The sequence below is a fragment of the Falco biarmicus genome, chromosome 6 (genome assembly GCF_023638135.1).
Source record: "Falco biarmicus isolate bFalBia1 chromosome 6, bFalBia1.pri, whole genome shotgun sequence".
Lineage (NCBI taxonomy): Eukaryota > Metazoa > Chordata > Aves > Falconiformes > Falconidae > Falco > Falco biarmicus.
The window spans coordinates 75,661,244-75,688,422 of record NC_079293.1 but is presented as its reverse complement, the minus strand read 5'-3'; the positions used below and the strand labels follow the sequence as shown (position 1 = coordinate 75,688,422).

Below are 27,179 nucleotides of genomic sequence, written 5' to 3'. Positions count from 1 at the left end.
CTCTTAAAAATGGGAGAGAGACAGAGGCAACAAGCCAGCTAGTGGGATTTCTGTTTGGTGACTCTTGGGTTGGTGGTTCATTGCTGAGGCTCTCTGCTGCAGGGCTTTTTTACTCTCTTCCTCTCATAGAAATGGTCAGGAATCACCGGGAAGACTCCACTTGACTTCAGGAAGATATTTCTGCCTCTTCTTTTCATGGGTGGGTGGTACGGATGGTTGAAACGGTCATGCCAGCCCTTTCTAGCCTGCTTGCTCCTACGCATGGTTACTAGGATGTTTCAGAGCCCTTCTTAGGGAAGGCTTTTCAGGTGGAGTTACTGTCTCTGCCCTGTCCTCTCTGGCTGCAAGCCATGGTGCTGGGACGTCAGCAGCCCCAGGGCAGTGGGAAGTGGGTCCTGATGCCCAGAGGTGACTCCTGCACCCTGATCCTGGCTTTGGGAACAGCCTGAAAGTGGCTGTGGCAAAGGGTGTCCCAGGGAGGTCACCACTGATAGGAAAGCCTGCAGACTCTTCCCCACAATGTTATTAAATGTGGCAAACAGTTTGGGCCTGTCCATAGGGGCTCAGCACATGGTTGAGCTTTCCTGGCTTGCTACAAACTGCTCCTGGCATCTATGAGAGCAGGCAGCAGTGAGAGGGCTTGGTGACATCCCTTTATGAAGAATGAGTACTTGTAGTTTTGGGAAAATGTGAAATGATAGGGACAGACTTTTTAACAGGGCCTATAGCAATAGGAGAAGGGGGAATGGTTTTAAACTGAAAGAAGGTAGATTCAGACTAGATATAAGGAAGAAACTTCTTATAATGAGGGTGGTGAAACTGGCACAGGTTGCCCAGAGAGGTGGGAGATGCCCCATCCCTGGGAACATTCAAGGTCAGGTTGGACGGGGCTCTGAGCAACCAGATCTGTTGGAAGATGTCCCTGCTCATTGCCAGGGGGGTTGGACTAGGTGACCTTTAAAGGTCCTTTCCAACCCAAACCATTCTATGAAAAACCCTGGTTATGTCTGCAGATGTAATAGGGAAACTAGATTTTCCAGCACACAATATAGGAAGCTGGATTTATTTTAAGAAATGAGTTTTGCTACTATCCAGAAAGAAAAGGTATAAAATGCACAGGAAAGCAATGATTTTTGTAGAACCATGAATAAATTTTATTTATTTATTTATTTAGCAAATTTTAAGCTACATTTTGAGATAACCGTGATGTTAGATGATTTGTTTTTGCGCCTGTGAATCAAAATGCAAAGAAGCTTCATAATAAAAAAATCCTGAATTCTGAAATACACGTGAGAACATATGTAAGAAAAGTGTCAGGGAAAAAAAGAAAAAAAAATTTTAAAAAAAGGTAGCTGACAAGAAACGGTATCAAACGTCCAAAAAGACTGAATTTTCCAGTTCCAAGTGCCAGCAAGCCGGCCTGCCGTGCGGGCGAGCAGCGGGCAGCAGAGGGCGCTGGGATAAATGGGATTTATTTTAAACTCGAACGAGCGCTGGATTTTCTGCGGGCTGGATGCAGAGGGGGATATGCTTTATTAGATAAACCACGCTGGGTTTGAAAGTCAGAGCCGGATTGAAAGCCCGTTTCCGAAAGCAGGATCTTGACTAGGTGCAGGCAAAGTTAAAAAAAAAAACCAAACACATCATCTAGGAAACATCGTATGACATGAGAGAAGCATAACTTGTTGAATTAAGATTGGGTTTGGGGTTGTGGTTTTTTCTGACTTCTCACCGAAGTGGCCATCACGGTGCTGCAGGTCCTCTTCCTCCCAGGGCCCTTAACAGCCAGCTCGTTGAGATGAGTCGGATATTTCACCCAGGCTACAACACCGCCTTTAAAAGCGGTGGCTACCGGATTTGTTTTAATTATGGCGTGGAGGTTCAAACACTGAGCGGACTGTTGGGGAGGGGGGTATACAAAATCGGTGTAAATGAGAACCTGCTGCTTTATCCTACCGGCAGAAACACTGACACCGGCATCACCGCTAGCAGGGGCGGTGTGTGGCTGTGTGTACCCGCCCTGTGGCGGGGGAGGGGGGGGGGGGGCGGTGCGAAGGGAGCTGCTGCGGGAGGGCAGCCCCATCAGGGGGCGCCGCCGCCCCGCTCAACGCCGCCGCGGCCGCGGGGCCAGGGCCCGGCCCCGCTGCGGCTGCCCGGCGGGGGGCTCCCCCGGCACAGCCGGGCCGCGCTGGAAAGCTATCTTTTTTATCATTATTACTATTAATATTCTTTTTTAAAAAACATAAAATATTCCTTTGCAATCGCGGCTGCCCCGCTCACCGCTGAAAACAACAAGGCTTTCGGGTTTTTCCCGTCCTTTTGCAATCTCCCAAACTGCCAAAAAAACTCTGCTTCCCCACCACACCACCTTTCTTTCTTTTTTTTTTTTTATTTAAATCTGTTTAGGTTTGAAACTGTAGCTTGTAATGGTCAGTTCTGAGTATGCGCCTCGCATTTTTGGACCCCAGGGTTTATTGCACATTTCAGGTATAAATTGGTGCGAGGCTTCCTGTTAGAAATTACTAAATTGGACTTCAGGAGGCTGCGGGGGTGGGGGGTGCAAAACAAGCCCCCGGAACGCGAAGGACCTTTGTTCAGTTTAATTTCCTAAATGATCGCTTGAGACACGTTTTTCACGTTTCGCAAGTGCGAGCGAAACGTAGTAATAGTGGGATTTGAAAGTAAGAATTTACTGTCTATGCCATTCTGTTAGCAAAGAGTGTCTATGCCGTTCTGTTAGCAAAGAGTCAGCGGTAGGCAAGTTTAATTTAGCTTTTTTTTCTTTTTTTTTCTTTTTCCCCCCCTCCTCTCCCCTCCCCCAGCACAGAGAGCATATCTAATTCAGGGTGCCACGGAATTGTAAAGCATGAGCTGTCACGAAGCACATTCACTCTGCCCTGTGCCAGCCTCCCAGGACATGACTCAAAAGACTTTACTGATGACAGTGTCCCTTTATGAGCCTGGTTTTTTTCTAAGAGGGCCATACAGATCTATAAGCTCATGAGAGCATGTGTGGGGTGGCTGCATGGGTATCTCTGCACCTCCACATGCAAACAGCATGCATCCTTTCTCCTTTTTCAGCGTTTTTTACACGAGTGCTTTGGTTGAAATCATCTGTCCAACCCACTTAAAAGATGTGCCCTTTTCTGCTCCTCCTCTGCGCAGCGGTGTCTGTGATGAGAAAAAAAAAAACTCCTGTCTGCTTCAACAACTTCCAGCAAGACCGTTGTCCAGCTCCTGTTACAATATCTGGTTGTTATTTGTGTCTTGCCTTTCGAGGGTTGAATTTTTAGTAGAAGATGTACATTTTGGAAGGGGGGAGCTATAGAGGCTGAAGGGGAAAGGGATGAATTTATGCTTTCTGCTTTAATTTGAGCCCAAAGCGAACAGAAACAGAAAAGCCCACCCTTCCCACCAGCCAACCAAACACCACCAGAAGTGTCTTCTGATGAAGTTCGACCGTTTTCGAGATTGTGTATATATATATATATGCGCCTTTACCTGTAGGACCTTTGAAAGTACAAAGGACAGTATGTATTTTCCCATAGGAGCCCATGCAGACTAACAAAGATTTGTAGGAACCTTACAGTCAGAGCTTAAAATTTCCAGAGACAGGACCTTGAATTTAGAAACACCTTCTTTCTCTCTGTCTCTCTGCCTCAGTGTCTCTCTTTTTTTCCCTTCCACCCCACCCCCACCCCCCGGGTGCACCAGCCCACTGCAAAGCTCAGTTGTTTCTTTTCAAAGTCAGAGATGGGCTCTGCTCGCCTGCAGAATAGGTTGTCTCTTTGCGGTACAACGTGCTATAAAAAAAAAAAAAATAAAAAAAAAAAGGACAATGCGAAGGAAGGTTTGCCTGGGGGAAAAAAAAAATAAAGGTTAAAAATGGTCCAACTCCTCCTCTCCCCTTCCAAACCAAGGGCTACCCGGGAAATGCACAAACCCAACTCTGTTTTCAACCCTTTTCAGAAAGTAGCTAATCGCTATTCAAACGTGTGCAGAGAAGGGTTTGCTAAACTCCTTTTTGTTTTTTTCCTGGTCTTCTCTTTTTTTTGTTGTTTTTTTTTTCCCAGAGAAAGTGTTTCCAAGTTATAAAATATACAGTCCAAGTCTGAAACGTAAGGCTTTCAAATGGAAATCATTGATCTAAATTCACTCCTTTTAGATCTGCTTGAATGTGCTTGATGAGACGCTGTTTTGGTGTTTTACTGCATATGAGAGGATAATTTCTGGACATGTAAATAAAAGCATATTGCATGTGGGGAAAAGCGTAATATCTCGTTGTAAATGATGAATCGCCTAGTGCAGAGGCAACTTATTATTTATTTTAATATAAATACCATCGAAGAAATATTCATTAATTTCTCCATTCTATCTCTCTATCCATCCATCTATCCATCTACTAAAATAGCAGATATATGCACCACGTAAGACATGTGATCACTGTATAACCATATATATATGTGTAGATGTATAAATATATACACAAATATGCATTTATATACATTGACCAGGTTTGTATGTATACATGTATATGTAACGTGTAGTATACATGTGCCTGCATAGGCAAGAATATAGGTAATTTACATGCATAATTATGTCAATTTATATATACCTGTACATGGAAAAAAGTTACATGTTCGAAGATATACATGTGTTTATGTGCATGCATATGTAGGTCTGTGTATGTGCAGTTGTGTGTATGTATATAGCTTTATATGCCTAAGTCTATATATGTGTGTATATGTATATATCTAGTCGCTTATATGTCTGTAGATATATGTAACTATGTAACAGATAATGTTTTTTACTATCCGATTGAGGTAGACTTCGGCAGCCTATTGTTTCAGACAACAGATATAAGTTGCGATGGAAGAGGAACGTCGGATTTGGTGTCTGTCCCCCATTTCCAATTATAGATGGATCATTACAGACAGAGAAGTACTGAGAATCCAGACATCTGCTCTTCACATGAATGCACTCACCTCCTAGAGAACAGCCTGCCATCATGCTCTGGAAACTGGTTGAAAATGTCAAGTATGAAGATATCTATGAGGTGAGTATATAATATGCATATGAGTAAGAGAGTATATGTATATTTAAATATACATCTAGTATATAGATACAGGCATGACAATATAATACATATATAGCTCTACATATACATATAGGCAGAAATAGACACGCATACACCAACACACACAAGCATAGAGACGGGAAACCAAGAGTAAATGCTTAAATGCTTATTTATTTGTGTATTTGTATTCACTATGCCAAGCCCTAAACTTTTTTTTTTTTTTTTCATGGAAAAGCTGTTTGATGCGATTTAAAACATCAAAGAAATGATCTGGGGGTTGGAATGAGGCAACTTAAAGGCAAGAGTTTGATTGTTTAGACCTCAAATTGAATATAATTCGATTAAATATGGACAAACGTTAAGAAAAAAAAAAGAGCTGAAAATTGAAGAGAAACAGCATCTGGTATTCAGGGATTGGATATATTTCTTTCTATTCTTTCTTTCTTTTATTTTTTATTTTGCAATTCCAAGCTAAGTTCCACCAGAATTTAGAAAATTTTTTTCTTTTTCTTCTTTTCACAATCGGATACGTTTTTTATGACTTTTTATGCCTATATACCGATAGATAAGATGTGCACGTATACATATACTCGCATTAATTAAGCGGCACATACATTCTTGCACGTATGTGAGTACACACACCCGAACTGACACATTCAAAGGCAGCTCCGCAGAGTCCGCGGACACGAAAAGTTGTGGGCTTTATTCAGACTTCCGCGTTATTTTCGAGGTCAAAAAGCAGACCAAGGTGGGGGGTGGGGGGTGGGGTGGGGGCTTTGAAGGGGAAAAAAACCCACAGCGCAAACACCGCGAAACCTTTCCTAATTTTGCACGGTTTCCTCAGCCGGATCTTTCCCAAACGGGAGCCGCGACTGCATTTCTTGTAAGTTATCCAGCGTGCTGGATTTGCTCCGAAAAGGGGGTGGGAGGGAAAGATGTGTGAGGAAAGGCTCTCTGCAAAATTGTATTTTCATTTGTATTCTTTCGTTTTTTTTAATTTGGGGCTGGCATTTGCACAGTGATAGCGGCGGGGAGATGGTTCAGAAGGGTGCAAGCCGCCAGCTCCAGCGCGGGGGCTGCTCCGTGGGCAGGGGACGGGCAGGGGCCAGTACCGGGCAGGGGGCGGGCGGGGGCTGGGTGCCGGGCAGGGGTCGGGCGGGAGCCGGTGCCGGGCAGGGGCTGGTGACGGGCAGGGGCTGGTGCCGGGCAGGGGCTGGGCAGGGGACAGACAGGGGCTGGGTACCGTGCAGGAGCCGGGTACCGGGTAGGGGTCGGGCAGGGCACGGTACCAGGCAGGGGCTGGGTACGCGGCAGGGGCTGGGTACCGGGCACGGGCTGGGCAGTGGCCGGGCAGGGTCCGGTACCGGGCAGGGTCTGGGTACCGTGTACCGGGCAGGGTTAGGGGCGGCCGGGAGCGCCGCCCGGTGAAGCGCCGTCGGGGCTCCGCCGGCCCCAGCCCCGCGGCGGCGCAGCAGCCCCCCTCGTCCGGGAGCTCGTTCGCACTTACAGCGGGGAAACTCCTGAGAAAAGCGGAGAAAGAGGCAGAAGGAGGGCACAGCTCCGGCTCTGCCCGGCCGGGGAAGGGACGGGACGGGACGGAGGGCAGTGGGGTGGGGATCCGCCGGCCGCACGGGAGAAATGTCTCCACTCCCAAAAGCTGCCGTCAAGCTAATTATCAACTGGCAAAACCCAGCATATGCAGAATAGGCACAGCCCGGCGTGTGTGTGTGCGTGTGTGTGTGTCCCGCCGGCGATCCCCAGCCCGCTGAGCCCTCGCTGCTTTTCCCTCCCCATCCCCAGGCGCAGCCCGGCCATTGTCTCTGCCCGCAGCAGCAGGCGACAAAACATCTCCCCTCCCTGGCCAGTGAGGTCGGGGATTTCTTTCTTTTTTTCTTTTTTTTTTTTTTTGTCTACCCTCCTTTTGAAGGGGTTTTCTAAGCCGCTGTGCTTTTTACGGACACTCGTGTTTCCACATTGCCGTGGGAGAGAGGCAGACTTGGGGGAGCAGTTGGGTGGGATTTGGCCGCGGGCAGGGTATACCCTAACCGTGGGGTGCGCTCCAAGACGTTTTGTAACGTGTAGCCTTAAAAAAAAAAAAAAAAAGAAAAAAAAAAGAGAGAGGGAAAAATTGTTGTTAATTTTTTTTAAGAGCTGAAGCCCTCCAGATTTATCTTTAATATATATATATATCGTTTTTCTCTCTTCTTTCCGAATTATAAATAACAACACATTAGTAGGGGCGTCTCAGCCACTTAAACTGAGTCTGTTCTTAAAACAAAAGTGTGTGTGTGTGCGCGCGCGCGGGGGGGGGTGTGTGCTGCTCTGGGAAGTGTGAGTCTATTTAGGAAGGAACGTAAGTTGAACTTTAACAGAAATGGCAGACAGTCCAGTTGAACGGGTTCCTGCAACATCAAAAAGGTTTTATATCGCCCCTGGCTTTGCCTCAAAACTATAAATTTACTATCCTTTAAAATTCACTGCATACATTTTACATTTGGGTGAAAATCGGGAGATATATGTACATATATATTTATTCTTTTCATATTGGGCGGGAGGAACAGGGTTGAGAAAATGTGAACCCCAACTCAACGCAGATTCAAGTATTTATTTGGCTATTGCGATTAAATACGATCTGTAACATGCACCAGAAGGGCTTAATCTTCGCTGTAAATAGACGTATATTGTAGTGACTGCACATTTCTTCTTCCATTTCTTTTTTTTTAAAAAAAAAAAAAAAGGAAAAGGAAAGGATTAGAAAAACCTCTTTTCCTTCATTATTAGTTTTTTTTTAAAAAAAAAAAAACCAACAAACAAACCAACAACAAACGACTACAAGAACAAAAGCACCAAAGGCAATCAATTCCTCGTATTAGGATTGTATAATTAAATGTTAAAAAAAAAAAAGGAAATTTTTTTTCTTCGCCTCTAGCATTGCTTCAACTCACTTCCTTGCTCCAGCTCAGCAGTGTCTACTTTCCGCATCTTCCTCCGCTCGAGTTAATTGAAGTTATGCCTCTTCCTTGCTAAACTTTTTCCCCCCTCTCCCTCTCCCCAAACTCTGCTTCTGCCAGCCCCCCTCGTCTGATTACATCTAGTAATTCTCCACTGAATGAACGTCATTTACAATAGTAGGGGAGCTCTCGAGCTGGCTGCCAGCTTCACGCTCCATTTGGTCCTGCATTCTCCCTTTAAAGTAGTCGTGTAATATTAATAGTCATGAATATCAATTATTATGAGGCGGTGTAGAGAAGGAAAGGGAGGAAGGGGTAGCGGAGCAGTCTGAGCCTAGCCTTGGGTTGAAGAGGATTGTATTTGGGAGCTCAAAGGAAAAAAAAAAAAAAAAAAAAAGGGGGGGGGGGTAGGGGGGAACCCAGAGAGGGAGGGGTAAATCATATATGTAGATAGAGGTTTCCAGGCTCGGTTTTGGGGGCATTGGTCTTTTTTTTTTTTTTTTTTTTTTTTTCTTTGATGGATAGACTTCGAAATATCTCAAGCTGTTCTCCTGTGTCCAACACGTCCCTTTGCAGATCTCCTTGATATTTTTCCCTCCAATTATTAGTATTATCACCATTATTTTATTTTTAGCTATTACAAGACTTTTTTTATTTCCAGATGTTAGTCCACACCTATTCCGCCATGGTGAGTTTGGATCCATGTTGTACTAGAATTGCATGTTCTCTCTCTCTCGATCTGTTGTCTCTCTCTCTCCCTCTCTCTCTTTTTAAACGCCTTTGGCTTGGTAATTTAGCACAATAATTGGAGGAGGCTTGCAGCTGCTTCTCCCTTTTTGCATTGTGTGTTCTCGATTTGAGCTAGGGGAGTTTGGGGGGGAGAGCAGGGGGGAAAAAACTTTTTTTCTTTTTCTTTTTTTTTTTTTTCTAAATCATGTGTGCCATTGCTTGTGGGGGTTTGAACTACACTTTGTGGAATAGATATTTTTCTTGTTTACTTTAGCCTCGCAGCTTCAGCGCGGTGGAGTTCCACAAAACTCCTCTCCCACCTTTTCTCTGAAGCCTACACACACACACACACACACACACACGTCGTCCCCCCCCCACCCCAAAGACTTTTCATTACAATTAACCCCCACCCCATTCTCCGGAATATAATATTGGAAAAGGAGACAAAAGACACTGGAAGTTGCTGCAGAAATTCATAGCGACTGGATTTGTTCAATACCTATGTTTCATTTTAACTTTATTTGATTTTTTAATATTTTTTTTAATGGGGTGGATTCTCTTCATACAAAGAGACCCTGTGATTTTTATTTTGGTTTTTTTTTTTTCCCAAGTCCCTTTTGGCACAACTTCTTACCTCGGAGTCCTCCGAGAAGTGCAACTTTCTTTTTGGTCTTTTCCACGTGAAGATGGGTTTCTGATTTTGAGTTTCAGGACTTCAGCAGGGGGAATAAACAGATGTTTGGAAACTTTAGGCAGCACAAGGAGTGGATTGTTTGGAAGGATGGGTGGTTTGGGGGTTCTTAAATTTTTTTATTTCTTTTTTTTACCTTTGGTTTTATTTGGGGGGCTGCTGGAGGGGGAATCGTATTACTGGACTGAAGTCACAGATCATACACGCATATAGAGCACTAGTCCTACATTTTTAATTATGATAGTTAGCATTTCTCCCTCACACGCACCCCCACCCCACCCCCCCTTCCCCCTTCTTGATAGTTACTGGGAATACACACGACCTGGGGGCGAAACGCTGGAACATTTCTAATCCGCGGTAGGGGAAGGGGGCACGTCTCAACCCTACTTTACAACTGTTTACATTTGTATTTTATTTTGGGATGGGTTTGTGCGCCTTTTCCTTTTTATTTTTTTTAAAGGTCCTCTTTTTTTGTTGTTTTTCTTTCATTCCGCTTGTAGGACCGGCATGATGGAGTGCCCAGCCACAGTTCCAGGCTGTCCCAGCTGGGATCCGTCTCCCAGGGACCCTACTCCAGCGCTCCTCCGCTCTCTCACACCCCATCCTCGGATTTCCAGCCGCCTTATTTCCCACCCCCCTACCAGCCTCTTCCTTACCACCAAAGCCAGGACCCTTACTCCCATGTCAATGACCCCTACTCCCTAAACCCCTTGCATCAACCCCAGCAGCACCCCTGGGGACAGAGGCAGAGGCAAGAGGTGGGATCAGAAACCGGGTCACTGCTGCCACAGCCTCGGGCCGCCCTGCCCCAGCTCTCGGGACTGGACCCCAGGCGGGACTACCACTCAGTACGGAGGCCAGATGTCCTCCTGCACTCAGCTCACCATGGCCTTGACTCCGGCATGGGGGACAGCCTTTCTCTGCATGGCATCGGACACCCAGGGATGGAGGAGGTCCAGGTAAGGCACAGAGGTTCTTTCTCCTGGGTAATGCCTTCCAGGCTGCAGACCCAGCCCTCGGCTAGGAATTGTCAGTGAGGCTTTTACAGCAGTACTGGGGGTGGTGGGGGTGGTGGTTACCATCCTTTTTCCGCGCTGGGGTTATAACTGTCATACTCCCCCCTCTCTCCCCTTTCTTTTTTTTTTTCTTTTTTTTTTTTTTTCGCTAGGAGAATTTATTTCATCGCTGTCACGCACAGGCTGTGCTCTGTACAGCCTCCACTGCACGGCAAGCCAGCAGAGTGCAAGGGGATGGCAGACATACTGCTCCAAATATTCCACGTGTTTCAAAAGCTGGCAGAGTTTAAGCCTGGCTTTTCAAATTCCAGTTATTTCCCATGCAATCTCAGCTCCCTTCGCCCCCCACCCACCCCTCCCACCCCCCCAACCAATTTCCTGCAGTTCAGGGATTTTGATGAAACTGTCCAATTACTACATTTTTTTATCCGGGAGGGAGGGAAAATGTAAACAAACCCAAACCAAAAGCAATAACCGGTGATCAGGAACAAGCTTCCCCCCCCCCCCCCCCTTTTTTTTTAAAGTATAGTTGGTAGGGTAGCACTGATTTTAAATAGGCTTATTCTCTCTTTTGGGTAACAAAGGAGTTTCACCGTGCTCAAAGGACAGTATTTCCCAGCCCTCTTCTATCCCACGCGAAACTCATCATCACGTGTTATTTCCTAAAAACAGAAAGGTCTTTAACAGCTTCTGTGCTGGGGTGGTTTGCACCTTGCTGGAGCAGGGCATGGCTAGCTGGTGGGGACCCCCGAGCCGGAGCCTCCAGGGTCCAGGTCCTGCATGAGGCTTTATTAGTCAGGATTTGGGGGTGTCCCCCCTCCCCCGTTCCTTTTTTTTCCGCCAAATTTAAGTATCACACATCCATATTTAGGCTTGGGATAAGTAAAGATATGGACCACTGGATGAGATACGGACTTCAAAGTTAAAGAAAGGGGAAAGGGAAAGGAGAAAAGAGGAGGCTGAGAAAAAAAAAAAAAAAAAAGCCGTGAAAAAAGATCCTGCTGAACATTATAGGAATCAGGGACAGAGATGTGGCGGGGGGGGGGGGGGGTGGGGTGGGGTGGGAAGCTGTATTGCATTGGCTTGAGGCTTGTCTTAGGGCTTCAGGGGAAAATCTCCGAGCTTTGCTGGGGTGAGTTGCTTTAGAAATAGGAAGGGATTTCTCTTTGGATTTGCCTCTGCCTCCAAGCTCAGTGGCCGTCGGGTGGCTGGTTTCTGCGGGTTTCCAAGCTGGTTTTGAGACCCGGGGGCAGCCCTTGACCCCCACGGGCGTGATGTGCAGGTCTCGTCTCGCATTCCTGGCTCACAGAAACTGGCTTGCAGGTCAAGGCGAGTTTTGCCCCTGTGAAGGCAGAAAGGGGATCGCTCTCCTTTCTCTCTACAACCGATAGGCGTTAAGTGCTGTTTGTGCTTTGATATTTACACTTTCCCAGAAGAAAACCTGGTAATTGTTGTGCTCCTGTGAGAAAGAAAGAAAGAAAGAGAAGGGAAGGGAAAGAGGTTAAAAAAAAAGAGAGAAAGATAAAAGGAGAAAGAGTGAAAGGAGAAAGAAAAAGGAGAGAGAGATAAAGAGAGAGAGGAGGAGGAGAAAGAAAGAAGGAAAGGGAGAGAGGGAGAAAGTGAGAGAGAAAGGAAGAAAAGAGGAAAGAAGGAAAAGTCCTGCTCAGCTCAAATAAAGCAGGTCTCCCTCTCTTTTCCAATAAACCACCCCTGCTGCGGGCAGGGCACAGCACGGACGGAAAGTGCCTCCCCCCGACGGCTCCGAGCGCAGCGCAGCGCTGCGCCCGCGGCCGCCCCGCCACCCGCTCGCCCGGGCCCGGGCCGGGGTCGGGTGGGGTGGGATGGGAGGGGATGGGATGGAGATGGGTCGGAACAGACGAGGCTGTGGGCCAGCAGGGCTGGGATTCTTGCTTTAGGGTGCTGAGGCCGTGGGAAATGGAACAGGCCTTTTATTTCTGAAAGTTTGGGCTCACGCTGAGGAGGAGGGGGAGAGAGAGAGGAGGGTATCCCAAGGAGAAACACGTGAAGGAAGAACTGCAAGTTAACACAGGCTGGAGGGAAAGAAGCCCAGCACTCGCTCCTACCGTTCAGCGGTTTCTGTTCTTCCCCACACCAGTGACAGCTGAAGTTGGGCAGTTTCCCGCCTTGATTTTTAATATGGATTTATTCTAGATGCAAGGAGCTAGAGGGATTCCTGTTTAGGTGACATAAACATATTATCCACGAATACTACAGAGAATTTCCAGGAAGGGGCTCAAATAGCTTCAGAGTCTGGGTTTGTTTGGGGTTTGTTTTTTGTTTGTTTTTTTTTTGTTTTTCCAGTAGTCCAAAAAGTTGAACCGATAGCTAGGTATATAGTTGTATAAAGATGGGTCCCTTTGGCTTATGCATATCTGATCAAATTCGTGCCATGAGAATGGGTTGGGCTGACAAGGGAGAATGAGGCAGAGGAAGAGAGTGCGTGACGGAAAGAAACGGTGGTTATTTTATAAACACCAAATCCAGGCCATGTGTGAGCCATTGTCCGGAGCTAGAATTAAGTGATTGTAACGCGATAGTGCTCTGTTATTGTAAACAGGACGTATTGTATTGCTATGGCTGCCCCTTTCGAGAGGAATTTTAAATCTGCAATTTACAGCCCTCAGACAGGGCACAGAGAAGCCAAGACCTACTTATTGAAAACAAATTTGCATCATCTAATAGGGACTCTGAAAAAAAGAAAAAAAACCCCACACTGCAACCCCAGATATTACCCTCCCCCCACCCCACCCCGGCTAGGGAAAAATAGTGTTATACTAGTAAAATATACAATAAAGAAAATATGCAGGGGATAATTCCGGTTCTTTAGACTCTTTAAAGAGAAACAAAAAGATCAGTTTGATCAGTTTTTGAGGTTTTCTCTCAGACAGATCCATGGCTGTCGAATGTGGTGGATATCTATGGTATAGAGGCAGCTCCATGCTATCAGATTATTGGAGAAGGGGAGGGACGGGAATCTTCCTCACTAGATTTTCCAAGTATATCTTGAAACTCATCACCTTTCCCCTCCCTGCACACACACCTCCACTCCTCCTACTACTCCTCCTCACTCACTCTGCCGTCCCCGCTCCTACGTGCTAGCTAGAGACACGGAAAGTTAAGTTGCACCAAAACACTCAAGTCTCTTATAAAGTAACCCCTGGTATCACTTTTAACTAAAGAAGTCTAGTAATTAAAAGTCTGAGTTGTTTTTCCACGTTTCCGCATGCAGTCCTAATTAAATCTTTACGATCCTCTCTGTGACTATTAACTGCCAGCATGCTGAGCGAATATCCTGTACAAAAACCCAGCAGGAGGGCGTAATTAGATAGAAAATCAGACAGGAGTCTTCTCATTAACTACAACAACTAACCCACGTTGCTGATGGAGCGAGCGGAGTGCACGCACACGCATAAAGCGTGGGCACAGCCATCTACTCCAGAGATAAGGTGAGATAAGGAGGGCGGAAAAAAAAAAAAAAAAAAAAGGAAAAAAAAATTAAAGAGAACAGGAAAGATGGCGTTTCATATTTACCTGCAATTCTGTGCCATGGAGGTGCAGCACGATGCACTCCAGCGGGCTGCGGGATTTGCTCATCATCCCTCTTTGGGAGCTACTCAGGGAAAGGAGGGAAGACTTTGTAATTTTATTTTGTGCCCTTTAGGTATGTAGCCTATTGATTATGAGAGAGAGAGAGACACAGCCATGCACAAATACACAGTATAAGGAACCGCTCTGCGTGTGTGTGTCTGTGCGCCCCGTTTGAGTGTGTATTCCAGGAAAATGAAAGGAAAATATTGTTCCGTCACATTTTTGTGAGATGTAATTTTCTCTTAAATCATATTCCGCCTGGAACGTCTCTGCTGAGCAGAGAGAACCGGAGATAAGGGCTGGATCCGGATAAGCTCAGCCTTTCGCTGTAGCAAAGATAAAGTTAAAATAATAGCGAAGAAAATCATTGCTTTGCTGTAAAGGCATTTTCCTTATCAGGGAAAAAATGTGACAACTCCCCAAATATGCAACAACCCGAAAAAACCCAAACCCTAAATAGTAATGAGAAAAATAAAATAATAAAAGCAAGAAGCCCACAGGTCCTCCCTTTCTCTGAAACCCAGAATTTACCCTAAACCGGCAGCTGTCCTAATTCTGCAATAAATTGCCCTTATGACACCTCTTCTCTTTGGGAAATGATTTTGCTGTGCCGACCGCAGATCCAGCGGTAATTTTTGGTTGGTTGGTTGGTTTTGGTAGAGTCCACTTTCGTGTTGAGAAATGAAACCCAACATTTGCTCTGTCCTCTGTGCCCGTCTTTGTTCTCTTCCCTGCTGGAGAAGTTAATGCCATAATAACAGGTGTGCTCCTAAGCCGGCCGAAAAAGCGAGAAAAGCAAGAAAACGGGGGGGGGGGGGAAGGAAGGCTTTGAAAGGGAAATGGGGAGACTTTTTCTAGGCAATCAGTTTAATAGTTCATCCTTGTGATAATGTATATTCCAGTTCCCCCTGACTCAGGACATGTAGGCAACCTCGGGAGCTGTAAATCTCTTTCTCCTTGTACCCTATACGATGTGGGCGTTGCGCTGCACTCCGAATTGCTCAGGCTTTAATTAAAAGTACATAATGTAAACTATTATATATAAAAAGTAAATGGCCCTTGAATTATTAAGATGGAGCAGGGTTAAACAAACAAACAAACCAAAAAAAAAAAAAAAAAAAGGGGGTGGTGGTGGTGGTGGAAGGGAAGGGGGAGGGGGTGGGAATGTAAGGGGAGGGAGAATTTAAGTTGGTCTTAATCGTGTTCATTTATGTCATGCAATAGATCTTGCAGATGTTGCCAAATTGCCAGATTTTCAAAGGAAGAAATATAAAGCTTTATCGAATGCAAAGAAGTCTATGTGATATCTATGTTTTATAAGATAACAAAACCAGTATTGCACCCCATATGCTTCACACCTCTTTTTTTATTAGAAGACTATATAATTTGTAAGAATTTCATTTCCTTGTCGATTTGGGGGAATAATAATAACAATAATAACAACAACAAAACCGCCTCCTCCCCTAGTGAATTAATATAAATGGAAATAACAGAAACTCCAGTTTGGAATGACATGATTTATGTACGCGATTCTTTAATATCCAGTCAATTTGAATAGTGATGTTTTTATATCCACAGTCAGTTGAAGATGCCAATAACAGCGGTATGAACTTATTGGACCAGTCTGTCATTAAAAAAGGTATGCATTATTCCAACAAGCTAGACAAACTTTTACTGTGTAGCAATATCTTCATGATATATTTTTACTTTGGGGCAATTAATTTACCCGGGAAGCAGGCATACATGGCAGCAAGATGGATAGTTGATCGGAGGGACAGCTAGATGGAAGGGAAAAGGGAAGATACGCGAAAGGAAAAGTTTCTACCCCCTCCTCCCCCGGCCTTCGAAGGGTTTAATTACACAAATGCTCTCTAATGGAGCACCCCGTGCTCAAAAGCAGTTTCCACGGGTCCCCTCCTCTCCTCCCCCCGCCCGCTCCCCCATAGTCCTCGATGGGGACCCCTTGGCTTGTAATGGGGGAAGAGGGTTGATTCCCTTTGGGGCTTAAAGGCATTTCCCAGGCGAATGCAAACGTGAAGGGGAGAGAAAGCAATGCCTGTGGAAAGGCAGCCCCGACCTCCTTCCCCCCTTCCTCCAAGAATCCCCCCTTCCCCATGCCCATTTTTTAAATCTTTCTACATATGCGCACATGATTTAGTGTAACTGCAGAATCACCCCATACTGTTAAAGGGAATGTGATATTAACAAATGTTTGCAGTCTCTTGTACAGCTGTAAGCAAAATAATTAACTAATTAAACTAATTAAATGTAATTACAATAACTCATTTTGGGCGTATTGCAGCTGCTTAATTTTTTTACATTTCTCTGACAGTCACTCGAAGATGCTTGGCGATTAGTGTTGTGTTATGCTGATAGACATTAAACAGATCACACACTGCAAATGTAGGGAGAGCTATCTTTAATTATCTAAGGAGTTTCTATTTCTAGATTCAATTTTAAGTACCAGAGATGAGGCTTAGAAATGCTGTCCCTTATGCTTGCTATCAACAGCACTTATCTCCAGGACCTTATTATTTGTCAAATGCGCACAAATACTTTAATAGAGATGATCTTCTAGAACATAAAGCAAAATAACAGGGAGGGTGTTTATTTAAAATGTGTTCAAGGCAGCATGAGGTCCTTCCGTGTATTTATTGTTTTTTAATTTAAAGCCTCGTGTACAGTCTCTCACACACACGATCAAGGTCTAGTTATTTGAGGGAGGACAGATGAAAACTTGAAGACCGTTTAGCAGCATCATTTATGACCACCGGTTGAAAAGCCGAAGGTGGTTTTGAGAAGCAGAAAATTACTTAAAAAAAAAAAAAAAAAAAAAAAAAAAAGAAAGAGTTGTTTCTCCAGTTTTAGTTCAGGTTGAACGTGCGGTAGGTTTTGTGCTCAGGGTCTGTAACCTGATGGTTTCTGGTTGTATTTTTCTCTTCCCCCCCCCTCCTCCCCGCTCCTCCCCTCCCCATCCCCTCTTGACACCTCATACACGATGTTTCCTCTTGGGTGTATTTGATTAATTGGTGCTTGATTTGTGGGCGAGAGACTCCTTTCTAACGTTGCTCCGTGCTCGCATTTTCCTTTCCCAACCTGGATTTTTTTCGCAGAACACTCTTCTGTTTATCACCCGGCCCAAAATGCTCTTTTTTTAAGCCCCCTCCCCCCGGTGTCTCTCCCTCCTTCAGATGACGAGGACAGCAGAGACGTTTAACGGGCGGGCTGGGTGGCACAGTTACGACCGCGCGTAGCACTACAATGGGAATGATAATAATTATGTGTATTAGGTATAGATTTAGGTGTGTTTATTGCGTATGGGCATTGCAACGGCCCCACGTCGAGCAGCTGCCACATAAAGAATCCCATATAGGTGGGAATACATGTGCCAGTTTGCAGCCATAAGAAGAGATGCTCTGATTTTATCCGTGATGAACAGATATATATGCACTTTGGAAATTAGGTTACTGAAAAAGATCCTGAGATCCCTCTGCAACTGTTTTAAAGTCACTGTAGCGGCATTTGCTTTCTAAGAAGTGATGCTGAGCTCCAAGAAACTTTGCAGCATAAAGGAATATCGTGAGCTCTGGTTCTTTTTGCACAGCGACTTTCCTGGGTGCGGAGGACGAGAAATGGGTAATAAATAGTGGGTCACATTTGTGGCCGACAATATTTAATCAGGACGAGAGAAGGAGCAACACAGAGAGGGTTCAGGATCAATTTCGCTTTGTTCCCTGCAGTTTGTAGCTGTGAGGATGTACTTTGAAGTAAGAATAAGTTATTTCAGCTCTGTAAGTCGTTATTGCAGGCGGATGGCATAGATAGATAGACAGGACACTACTGGCTGATTTTTGTGCAGAGGAGCACTCCCTGCGATGCATATTTGCTACACGAATGTTGAAGGGGGTCGATTTCATCCAAACCTAGCTTGGTGCCTAAAATGCTTTAATTACAACGTCATAGAAAAAAGCATGGGGGGGTGTGTGTGTGTGTGTAGTCTAAACTTAATTATATCATTCAGACTGCAAGTGTCTATTTCTTTATAGTCTTGGAGGCCTGCAGAGGGAATTGTCTATGCAAAAGGGTTGCCAAAATATTAAGGAAATTATACAGGGATTCATAGGCTGCTATCGATTTATCTCACGTATCGATCCCGCACGATAGATTACATATACCCAGTCTCTTGTTATGTTTGCTATCTGAGCTTACTTGACATTTCTGAAGTAATTTAGTTAAGAGGAAATGAGTTGTTCCCAGTAGAGAGAGCAAACGAGTGGAGTGAAGGTAGCCAGCGTGATAAATGGCTCTTTCATTTGGAGATCTCCAGAGCTCGTTTAAGGCTAATTTTCTGTATTAGCCCCCTTTGAGCTATTAATGCAATAGGCAGGGACCGTGGCCCCTCGTCTCTTAGCTGCCCCATTAGAGCGAGCATTAAGCTACCAAGCCTGAACTCTACTGTGGTGGGTGGTGGTGGCGGTGAAATAATGAAAGGTGCTTTTTAAACTCTCCTAATCTAAACTGGCAGAGGGTGGTTAATACGATTTGAAGGGGGCTGGTCAATGAACAATCAATAAACTAATAATGAGAAGGATGCGGTACATTAACAGTCTAAAAATGCAACGAGACATTAAAAAATCATCGTTAACTCCTAGTTCCATTAAGATTTGGGCGGTGGAAGTGGGAGGGAGGGAGCCAGATAAATCATCAAGATGATAATAATCACCAAGAGCATTAATATCAGATTTAACTCGGCTTTAAGAGCTTACCGGCTGCACGTTTGGAGGCCTTTCCCCCAATTTCTGCCGAAACGCAGGGAAGTTTTTCCTTGTGTCAGGAATAAAAAGATCGGGTCCCTATGTCAACTGCTCATCTGAAATTTTCTTGGCATCGTCTATGGCGAAAGAAGTTGTCCTCTTGCAAAATCCTGCGTGGCCCGAGTCCCAAGTTAATTTTTTGTGACTCTGGGGCACAGTCAGTGACCTTAAAATTATTCTGATGTACTTATTTACTTTCAGCTGTTTCTGACGATCGCCTGCACGCTCACGTCTGATGGAGCACGAAAGGCCATCTTAACCCCGACACCTTCGTTCATTGTCTCCTTGCAAACACGCTGTATTGTTCACACTGTTTTAAAGAAACATATGAAAGGAGGTGTCTTGTTTTTGTGGGTTTTTTTGTTTTCTGGTTTTTTGTTTTGTTTTTTTTTTTTTTTTTTTAACTCTTAACTAATACAGCATAAGATTCCTTCCCACCTCTTCTTGAAGTATACGGATAAATGATTAACTGAAAACCACCCTGGCCTCAGCTTTCCAGGTGATGGAGCTGGGAATCGGTGATGTTGCTTCGCTGCCACTCTGCTTCGTGCCTGTTCCTGGTTTACACGTTGAACCTTATGATCCCCTTTAATTGAATGCAAAACAATTTCGAGGGAATACATTTCACTTTGAAATTTAGCCCCGGCTTTCAGGGGAAAGGGACTGCAGTGGGGAAGGGGGGCGGGGGGGAAGAGGAGGAGATGGGGGGGACAGGAGGGAAGGGGACACGAACACACATTTGTTGCCTTTGTTCGTTAAAATTGAAATAAGAAGCGGGTTGGGGCGGGGGCGGGTGGGTGGACAATGGGTGAGACACTGTCCCCGGACTTTCTAGGTTTGGCTACCAAGTCAGACGAAATCACTACTTACAATAAAGTCCTGTTGTTATAAGGGACAAAGAACTTTTAACTCATTTCAGGCCCGCTAGGTAGATTTAAAAGAAAATAAAGAGATTTGAAGGCAGTTTGGTAGCTGATTAGTAATAAGTTTGCCCATGACATTTGGTAGTAAGAAAAATTTCTTCTAATTGATTGATTGACTGAACGACTATCATATTATCCACCAGGTTTATTGCAACCATATCCATCGCTTACAGCCTTATTATTCAGCTATTTTCAGGACATAATTCTATTTATTTGTTGATATTTAGCATTGCTGAAATGCCCGTTTCTTTCAATTTCCTCTTGTGCGCCTGTATTTGTGCACATTTCCACGCGTTTGTGGAGAGCAACCCAACAGAGAGCCACCACCAAGAAAAAAAAAAACCCAAAACCAAAAAACAACCCAACCACCAAACACAACCACCCAACTCCTAAGACTTAATGTATGCACAGAAAATTGTAAACATGTAAAGAACTGAAAGCTTCACACTGAGTTTCGCCATGCTCCATTTCCCCACCATTTCCTGCTGTCGTTTTAAAGCGATCTCACTCATCTAGAGATCCCGTTGCAGGAACAGTAGGCTTATAATTACTAACAAATCAAGCGGCTACTGTTGCTCTCCCGGTTTATTGATAAGCTGAAGAGAAATGGAAGGGGGAGGAATGACAAAGAGGCTGGAAGTAACCACAGGAGAAGAGAGGGAGAGGAAAAAAGGGCTAGAAAAGGAGAACGGGGAGGAAAAAGAGAAAGAAAGAAAGAAAGAAAGGAGAGAAAGAGAGAGAGAAAGAGAGAAAGAGAGAAAGAAAGAAAGAGAGAAAGAAAGAAAGAAAAGAAAAAGAAAAGAAAGAGTGGCAGAGATGTTGGAAGGGGGACTCGTGTTTGTGGGTGCTCACATGCACACAGCAAATAGAGTTCGGGAGTGAAAGAAAATGGAACGGTTTCTTCTGGGGATAACAAGGCCTAAATGGGAAAAAGTTGAAGCAGAACTGGTGGGGACGCTGCGAGATGTACGTGTGTGTTACTCTGTATCATTTCAGCAGTTATGGCAATCCCAAACCAACTGGGAAAGTTGACATCGACTAAAAATACACCCTGCGTTATAGTTTATTTACATACACGCAGGGATTTGCCAGATGCAGCTGCACACGCGGACGTGCATCTCTCTTCACCCGCTAAAGCTGCCACGTTATATTATCTCTGGTAATGTCGGCTGTATCCGAAAAGCTATAGCCATGATAAACATATAGATATGATATAGATAGAGATAATTCATTCCATGGCAAACACTTTTTTTGAGGCAGCATTAGGTAATTTACAGAAGATATAGAGTCTAGATAGAATACATCTCTCTGAAGCTATGAAATTGCAATAGATATGCTTACACCGCCTGGTAAGCTTCTAAAATGGGTTTAGAGTTATTAGACTCCAACCGATGGGTATGTTCATATGGTCCTTGTCGGGGAGGCAGTGGTAGGAGGAAAAGCTGTGGAGCTCCCAGGATAGCAGGGAAGGGAGCCAGCCTGCTTCCCAAAAGCAATTTGCAAGGGGGTGGGGTGGGGGGGAATACTAAGCACGTGGAAATCCATATTTCAAAGGCTAACTAATGTAATGAGTGCTCCAAAAGGCCAAAGCGAGTGGGGTGAGGAGCATTTAAGCGTTGCACGGGTCTCTTTCTCTTTAGTGAGTTTGGACTAAGATCAGATGTTCGTGGAATTGCTGCCTCTTGTTTAATTTCTCAGTTCACTGGCCAGTGACCTGATAAACTGGTCACTAAAAATAGCCACTGCAAAGGTGTACTCGAACCACGGAGCCCATGTGTTTGTCCGAGGAAAAAAATGTCAGTAATGAAAATCTGTCTGGTGGTACTGCTTTAATCTAACCCTTTTTAAAACAAACAAACTTTTTCTTGATGCCTTACTTGAATAATGTTGCAGAACATCGTGCATGAAATAAGAGATATATGTATGTATCGTGGTGGGGAGAGATTTGTTCTTTTTCTGCCAGCATTACCTCTGATACTCAAAACGAGTCTTTTCCTATAGAATCAATGGAAAAAAAAATCCTATTAATAGCAACTAAAGCAGAAGCGGGCCTCTAACTCTTTTATAACTGTTTCTGTGCCGTTCTCAAACTATTTGAAACCACCTTTATGAGCTGCATAAAGTGCCTAACTAAAATAATAGAGAAATAGGAATCCATTCCACTTCCCGATTCCCTGAAGTAAAGCTACTCAAAATAATTTGTTTATACTGGAGACTATATACAAGGCATACGAAGCAATATGTATATCTAAAATCGACATGCCTTTTGGTTTTTAGCTGTTATAGAGCTTTTATTGTGGGGGTCTGGTCTGGCAGTAGGAAATGATCTGTAATAAAAACAGTGAAACACGGTTGTGTCTATTCCATACACTGAGGTTATAAAATTGGCAATTGCCCAGTAGTTAGCACTTGGTAATATATTAGGATACCCGATCTTATTGTTTAGCAGCTCCAGACGACTTAAATATCCCCTCAACCCTAATGGTTTGATTCTCCAGATACGTTGCAAATAAACAGGGGTTTTATGACTTAACTGACATGTATTATAACTACCTAAATAGCTGGCATATGTGCATAATAGAACCCTATTATTTGCCGAATTGGTTTTGCAATTGATTGAGTGGAAATGGGAGACTGTGAAGTAGGATCTGCTCGGCGAGGGTGTGTAATCAATTAGTCTTCTCCTCTGAAACATGCCCGCTGGACTGCCAGGACTCTACCACCAGCAAACCCCCCAGTTTCGGAGTATATTTTCTATAAGGAAACGCGTGTTGCCGCGATTCCGAGAGGAAGCAGCAGTAGCAGCTGTCAGCTCTTATTAACTCCTGCATAAAACATACCTTAAGTACGGTTTGTTATCAATTACTTGCAGAAATGAAACAACTGGGAAAATGCAGCGAGGCTCCCTATAAATTAAAGTGATTGATTGATTGATTAGAGCACCTGCTGTAAATCATAACAGTTACACACAATTATGAGGCAGCTATTTAAGTTCATTTGTAAACAAAATTCATGTCACGGGGGAATTGCGCTCATTTTTACTTTAGCCAATTTTGTTTTGTTTTGTTTTGTTTATTTCTCAGTGTGTCTGGTTGCTATTACAGGAATCTGTTGGTTATAATCCCCTTGGTTACTCTTAAAATAACCTCACTAGTTTCTCAGAGAAAAGAAATGTTTTGGTTTATCGTGGACAGAATAACGCGGGTTTATTTTGGTTAGTTTCACTTTATTGCTTTGTTTTGACACCCCCACACCCCCCCCAACTACCTTTAAATTTGTGTTACAGTAACTAGATCAGCTTTATTTAGGGTTGGGAGAGTTCCTACTACTTCACGGACAGCACAATATGGCCAAGGTGGCGAATGCCATGGCTAGACCAGATTATTATTTTTTTTTCCTGGTGTTCATTTTTCTGCAGGAAAAGACTCATTTTATTTCATAAACCAGACTTAATAAAAACACAAAGCAATAACAGAGCTGTCTTCTGGTTGCTGTATCCTCCAGCCTTGATACTTATTTAAGACAGCGACTCCCTTCGTGTAGTGAATTTATTCCTGGCTCAGCTTGGCAGTAATGGAAACATTAGCAAAAAAAAGTAAAATTTCCTTTTTTTTTTCCCCTCCAGAAAGGCGCTGTCCGTTGTACAAAAGGCATCGGGGGGCTCTGGGTGAGACACAGGCTCAAACCCGAAAGTTGCCAGGTGCTTGCCAATATGTATTTTATTTCCCAATGATCAAACCCTGCATAGAGGCTGTACTGCACCACCCTTCTCTCCATCCATCATTCGTGGAGCAGTTTTCTAGAGGTTGGGGGAGCAGCACCCTTTAGGTTGCTGGAGGTAGCCGGAGGTTCAAAATTCCCTTTCATTTTGCTGTTCTGTGCATGTCAGAGAGACTGTGGTTATCCTGTGCTCCTTCATGGCATGATGGTTTCTCTCCCCTCTCTTCCCCTCTTCTTTCCTCAGTTCCAGTTCCTCCAAAATCTGTTACTTCTTTGATGATGAATAAAGATGGCTTCCTGGGTGGAATATCAGTCAATACCGGAGAGGTGTTTTGCTCGGTACCTGGCCGCTTGTCTTTGCTTAGTTCAACTTCAAAGTACAAAGTAACTGTGGGAGAAGTTCAAAGACGCCTTTCTCCTCCTGAGTGTCTGAATGCATCCCTCCTAGGAGGAGTACTTAGAAGGTAAGAGGCTGGGCTGAGTGCATGACCATGCCCATGTCTGGGCATCCATGCATGCACCAGAAATATTTGGGCAACGGTAAAGGTGATTGCAAATCCGCATTGATCTTCTCGCCATAGCATGTGAGTTAATTTTCAGGGTAAGGTCAAAACCATGCTGTATTCAGAAGTGAAAGCGAACATATGGAGGCTAGAGAAGATTTGGCCTTGTACAGTTCCTATCAAAGAATCCCAAAATGAAGGAACTGAAACAAGAGTATTTTCACTCTTGTACATGCAGGCAGCTTCTATTTTTCCTCTTTCTCCCCACACTTCTCACTTAGAAAATGGACAAAACAAAATGCCCCGATGGACGTGTTGCAATTATGAATTGGGTGTATTTCAGGACCTGATGTATTCCTAGGGATTTCCTAGATAAATCCATGAGGCTTCCTCTATAAGGCGATTAGTATGGTGTCATATAAGACATTGAAATTGGAAGGGGATTAATAGGCAATCAGTAAGGTAGGTAAGTACCTGACTAAAGAAAAGCCATCAACAGATAGTTTGAATGTCAGAGGCCTAGTGTTTCATCTAGAGAAGGTTGCAAGAAGAATTACTCACAGTTGGTCTTCAGATCTTTGCTTTTTAACATTTAACATTTGTGCAGATCACCCACTTAGGTCCTTGTGGATTTTCTTGAAGATCTCAAAACAGTTAACATTGTGGTACTGAGGAAAACGAGGAGCAAGGGATAGCCTGGAGGTCTGGTTGCCACCGCATCATATCAAGTGCGAGGTTGTGCATTTAGGTACCAGCAACAGGGATTTAAGCTCCGAGGTCACTAACTGGAAAGACTAACAGGAGAAAGGCTTTTGTTTTTCTTGGCAGTGACTGAAGGACTGTGAATAGTCAGTACGACTTGTCTGTAGGAAAGGTGAGCTAAGGCTCCGTCTCCGGTCAGAGCAGGGAAGAAGTCACGATGTGGTATGAGATACCAGTTCACTCTAGCCAGTGGAAGGCTGAGAGGGGATAAGACTTCATTTTCTACATGTGAGGTACAAGCCAGACTGGAAAACAAAGCTTAACTTCGAGACAGAAAAAAATTCAATTAATTTAACCCTGAATAAATATCGGCTCATGTTTAAAAGTTGGTGCTTGTCTTAGAGGAGGAAATAACTTGCCAAGCCCTGTAGCAGCAATTGGGCAATGTTGACTGTAAGGTGTTTTAAAATGAAGTTGTTTGATTTTGGTGTTTTTGGTGGTTTTTTTTTTTTGTGTGTGTGTGTGTGTATGTGTGTTTTGTTTGGGGTTTTTTGCCCCTTTTTTTGTTTTTCCCCTCCATGCGAAAATTTCTGTGATGAATTTCAGGGGCTTCAGCTCCGTGTCTGCAGAGGAGGGGGAAATTCCTGCTACATGCAGTCAATCACCCAAAAATACACGTGAGAATCAGAGTCTCCTAAAATAGATGCTGTTCCACGTGAATGTCTGTAATCATTGCTCAGCTGTGATCCTTGCCAGTGAGAGCAGCAGAGATTTTTACTTACAGATGCTAACCTGCCTGCTCATTCTGTACAACTACAAATGGAACAGGGAGAACATCTGAGAGAGACATTGTAGAAAATACAATTATCAAGGTAAAGAAACATCATTATTGAACTTCAGTGGATTTCTGGAGATGGCCCAAGCCGTAATCATTGGCTGCTGCTGACTTCAATTCCTATCTCGAATCTAAATTTTAGACAAGCTTTTGGTTCAGAGCAGGTGAAATATATAAAGCTGTTGCAATTCTGCTATCTAGCCCTATTTACTTTGATATAAGATCGTGGGAAGCCAGTCTGGCTTCTCTGTCATTTCTGGTTTCCTTTCGTTAAGCGTGACTGCTAATTCTTAAACAATTTTTAAGTAAGAACTAAGAGATAATTGGGATAGACTTTGATCTCAGGTGCCAAAACTCTCCCTGATTTCGCAGGTGGCAAGATTTTATCCCTGGGGATTTACATATGTATAGGCGTCCGAACAATAGCTCTGTCTTTCCCGCCTATAGCTCACTCATCCTTTTATTGTCCTTATCAGTAACCTCCGACAGACATTCAAATCTTCCTCCAGGCAACCAATTCCCTCTCTATAACGCACCCTGCCTTCAGGTGAGCTCTCCCTCTCAGCATCGCCTTTCCGCGCAAGGACACGCTCACACACACGCACCAAGTGGTTTAATAAATATTTTTCTTTCTTTTCTATTTATCCACAGGCACGCGCATTCTCCCCTTCGAACCTCCCAGGTTGTTGTTGTTCCTTCCCCCCCCCCCCCCCCCCCTTCCCATTCAGGCTCTTTCTTGGTATAAAATGAGGATTTAATTCTCCTCCTCTACCTTTGTACCGATCTCTTCATCTTAATACAGTTCCCCTCGCACTATAGGAACCCGTTTGCTCTTTAGATCAGAACCCTGTACATTAATTATTGCTATCTGGCATTATTTGATTTCCCTGGATAAAACAGGGAGAAAAGTGGGTTCATCCCCACTCCCACCCCTGGGGAGAAATGAAGCAAAACTCAGCAAACCCAAGCAGAAATCAACACCCCCCCCAAGTCCTTAATGTCGAGCGAAAACCCTCCCAGGCTCTACTGACTGCACAGACTAAACGTTTCTTCCAGGAACACTGCGGGGTTAATCACGATGTTAATTTCTTTGCAATTCTAGAGCCAAATCGAAAAACGGGGGCAGATCTTTGCGAGAAAGGCTAGAAAAAATCGGTTTGAATTTACCAGCCGGCAGGCGTAAGGCCGCAAATGTCACTTTACTCACCTCCCTGGTGGAAGGTAAGCCGAGGGTCGCAGCTCTCTTCACATCCCTGCCTGCTCCCGACTCCTGCCTAACATTCCAAGAACCACCACCACCATCACCCCCCCCCCCCCCGAAAAAAAAATCCCTAAAACCCCCCACCCATAAAAATTAGCTTTGGGGATCAGGTAGGAAAACCCTTGCAGATGTGACATTCAGGGCGGGTGAGGATGGACACTGCCACGGTTAAGGATCCCACTCCCCAAAATGAACTCACTGGCTGGAGGGTCGTTGATCCCCCTTGGTGGCAAGAATGAGGTTGGGTGTGTGCCTACACGTGGGTGGATGTGAGTGTGTGACCCTGCAGGGCTGTCCCTCCTTGCTATGGATTTCCAGCCTGTGCTCTCCGACTCCACGTCTGCTCCA

General features: G+C 44.4%; 1 protein-coding gene across 5 annotated transcripts in view; it reads left to right on the top strand.

Annotated features, from left to right (window-relative positions):
- Window positions 1-4,840: 4,840 nt before the first annotated feature.
- The window catches only part of TFAP2B (transcription factor AP-2 beta), a 32,461-nt gene continuing 10,122 nt past the window's right edge, over window positions 4,841-27,179 (top strand). For 2 of the 5 annotated variants that reach the window (XM_056344624.1, XM_056344625.1), the window contains exons 1-6: window positions 4,841-5,056; window positions 9,949-10,407; window positions 15,652-15,712; window positions 23,436-23,510; window positions 23,775-23,994; window positions 26,673-26,791. In XM_056344624.1, the coding sequence (XP_056200599.1) occupies window positions 4,976-5,056; window positions 9,949-10,407; window positions 15,652-15,712; window positions 23,436-23,510; window positions 23,775-23,994; window positions 26,673-26,791 (1,015 nt within the window). In that variant the 5' untranslated portion in view covers window positions 4,841-4,975. Of the gene's footprint in view, window positions 5,057-8,563; window positions 8,717-9,948; window positions 10,408-15,651; window positions 15,713-23,435; window positions 23,511-23,774; window positions 23,995-26,672; window positions 26,792-27,179 lie in introns of those variants that run through there. The other 3 variants (XM_056344628.1, XM_056344626.1, XM_056344627.1) reach the window with 3 other exon arrangements.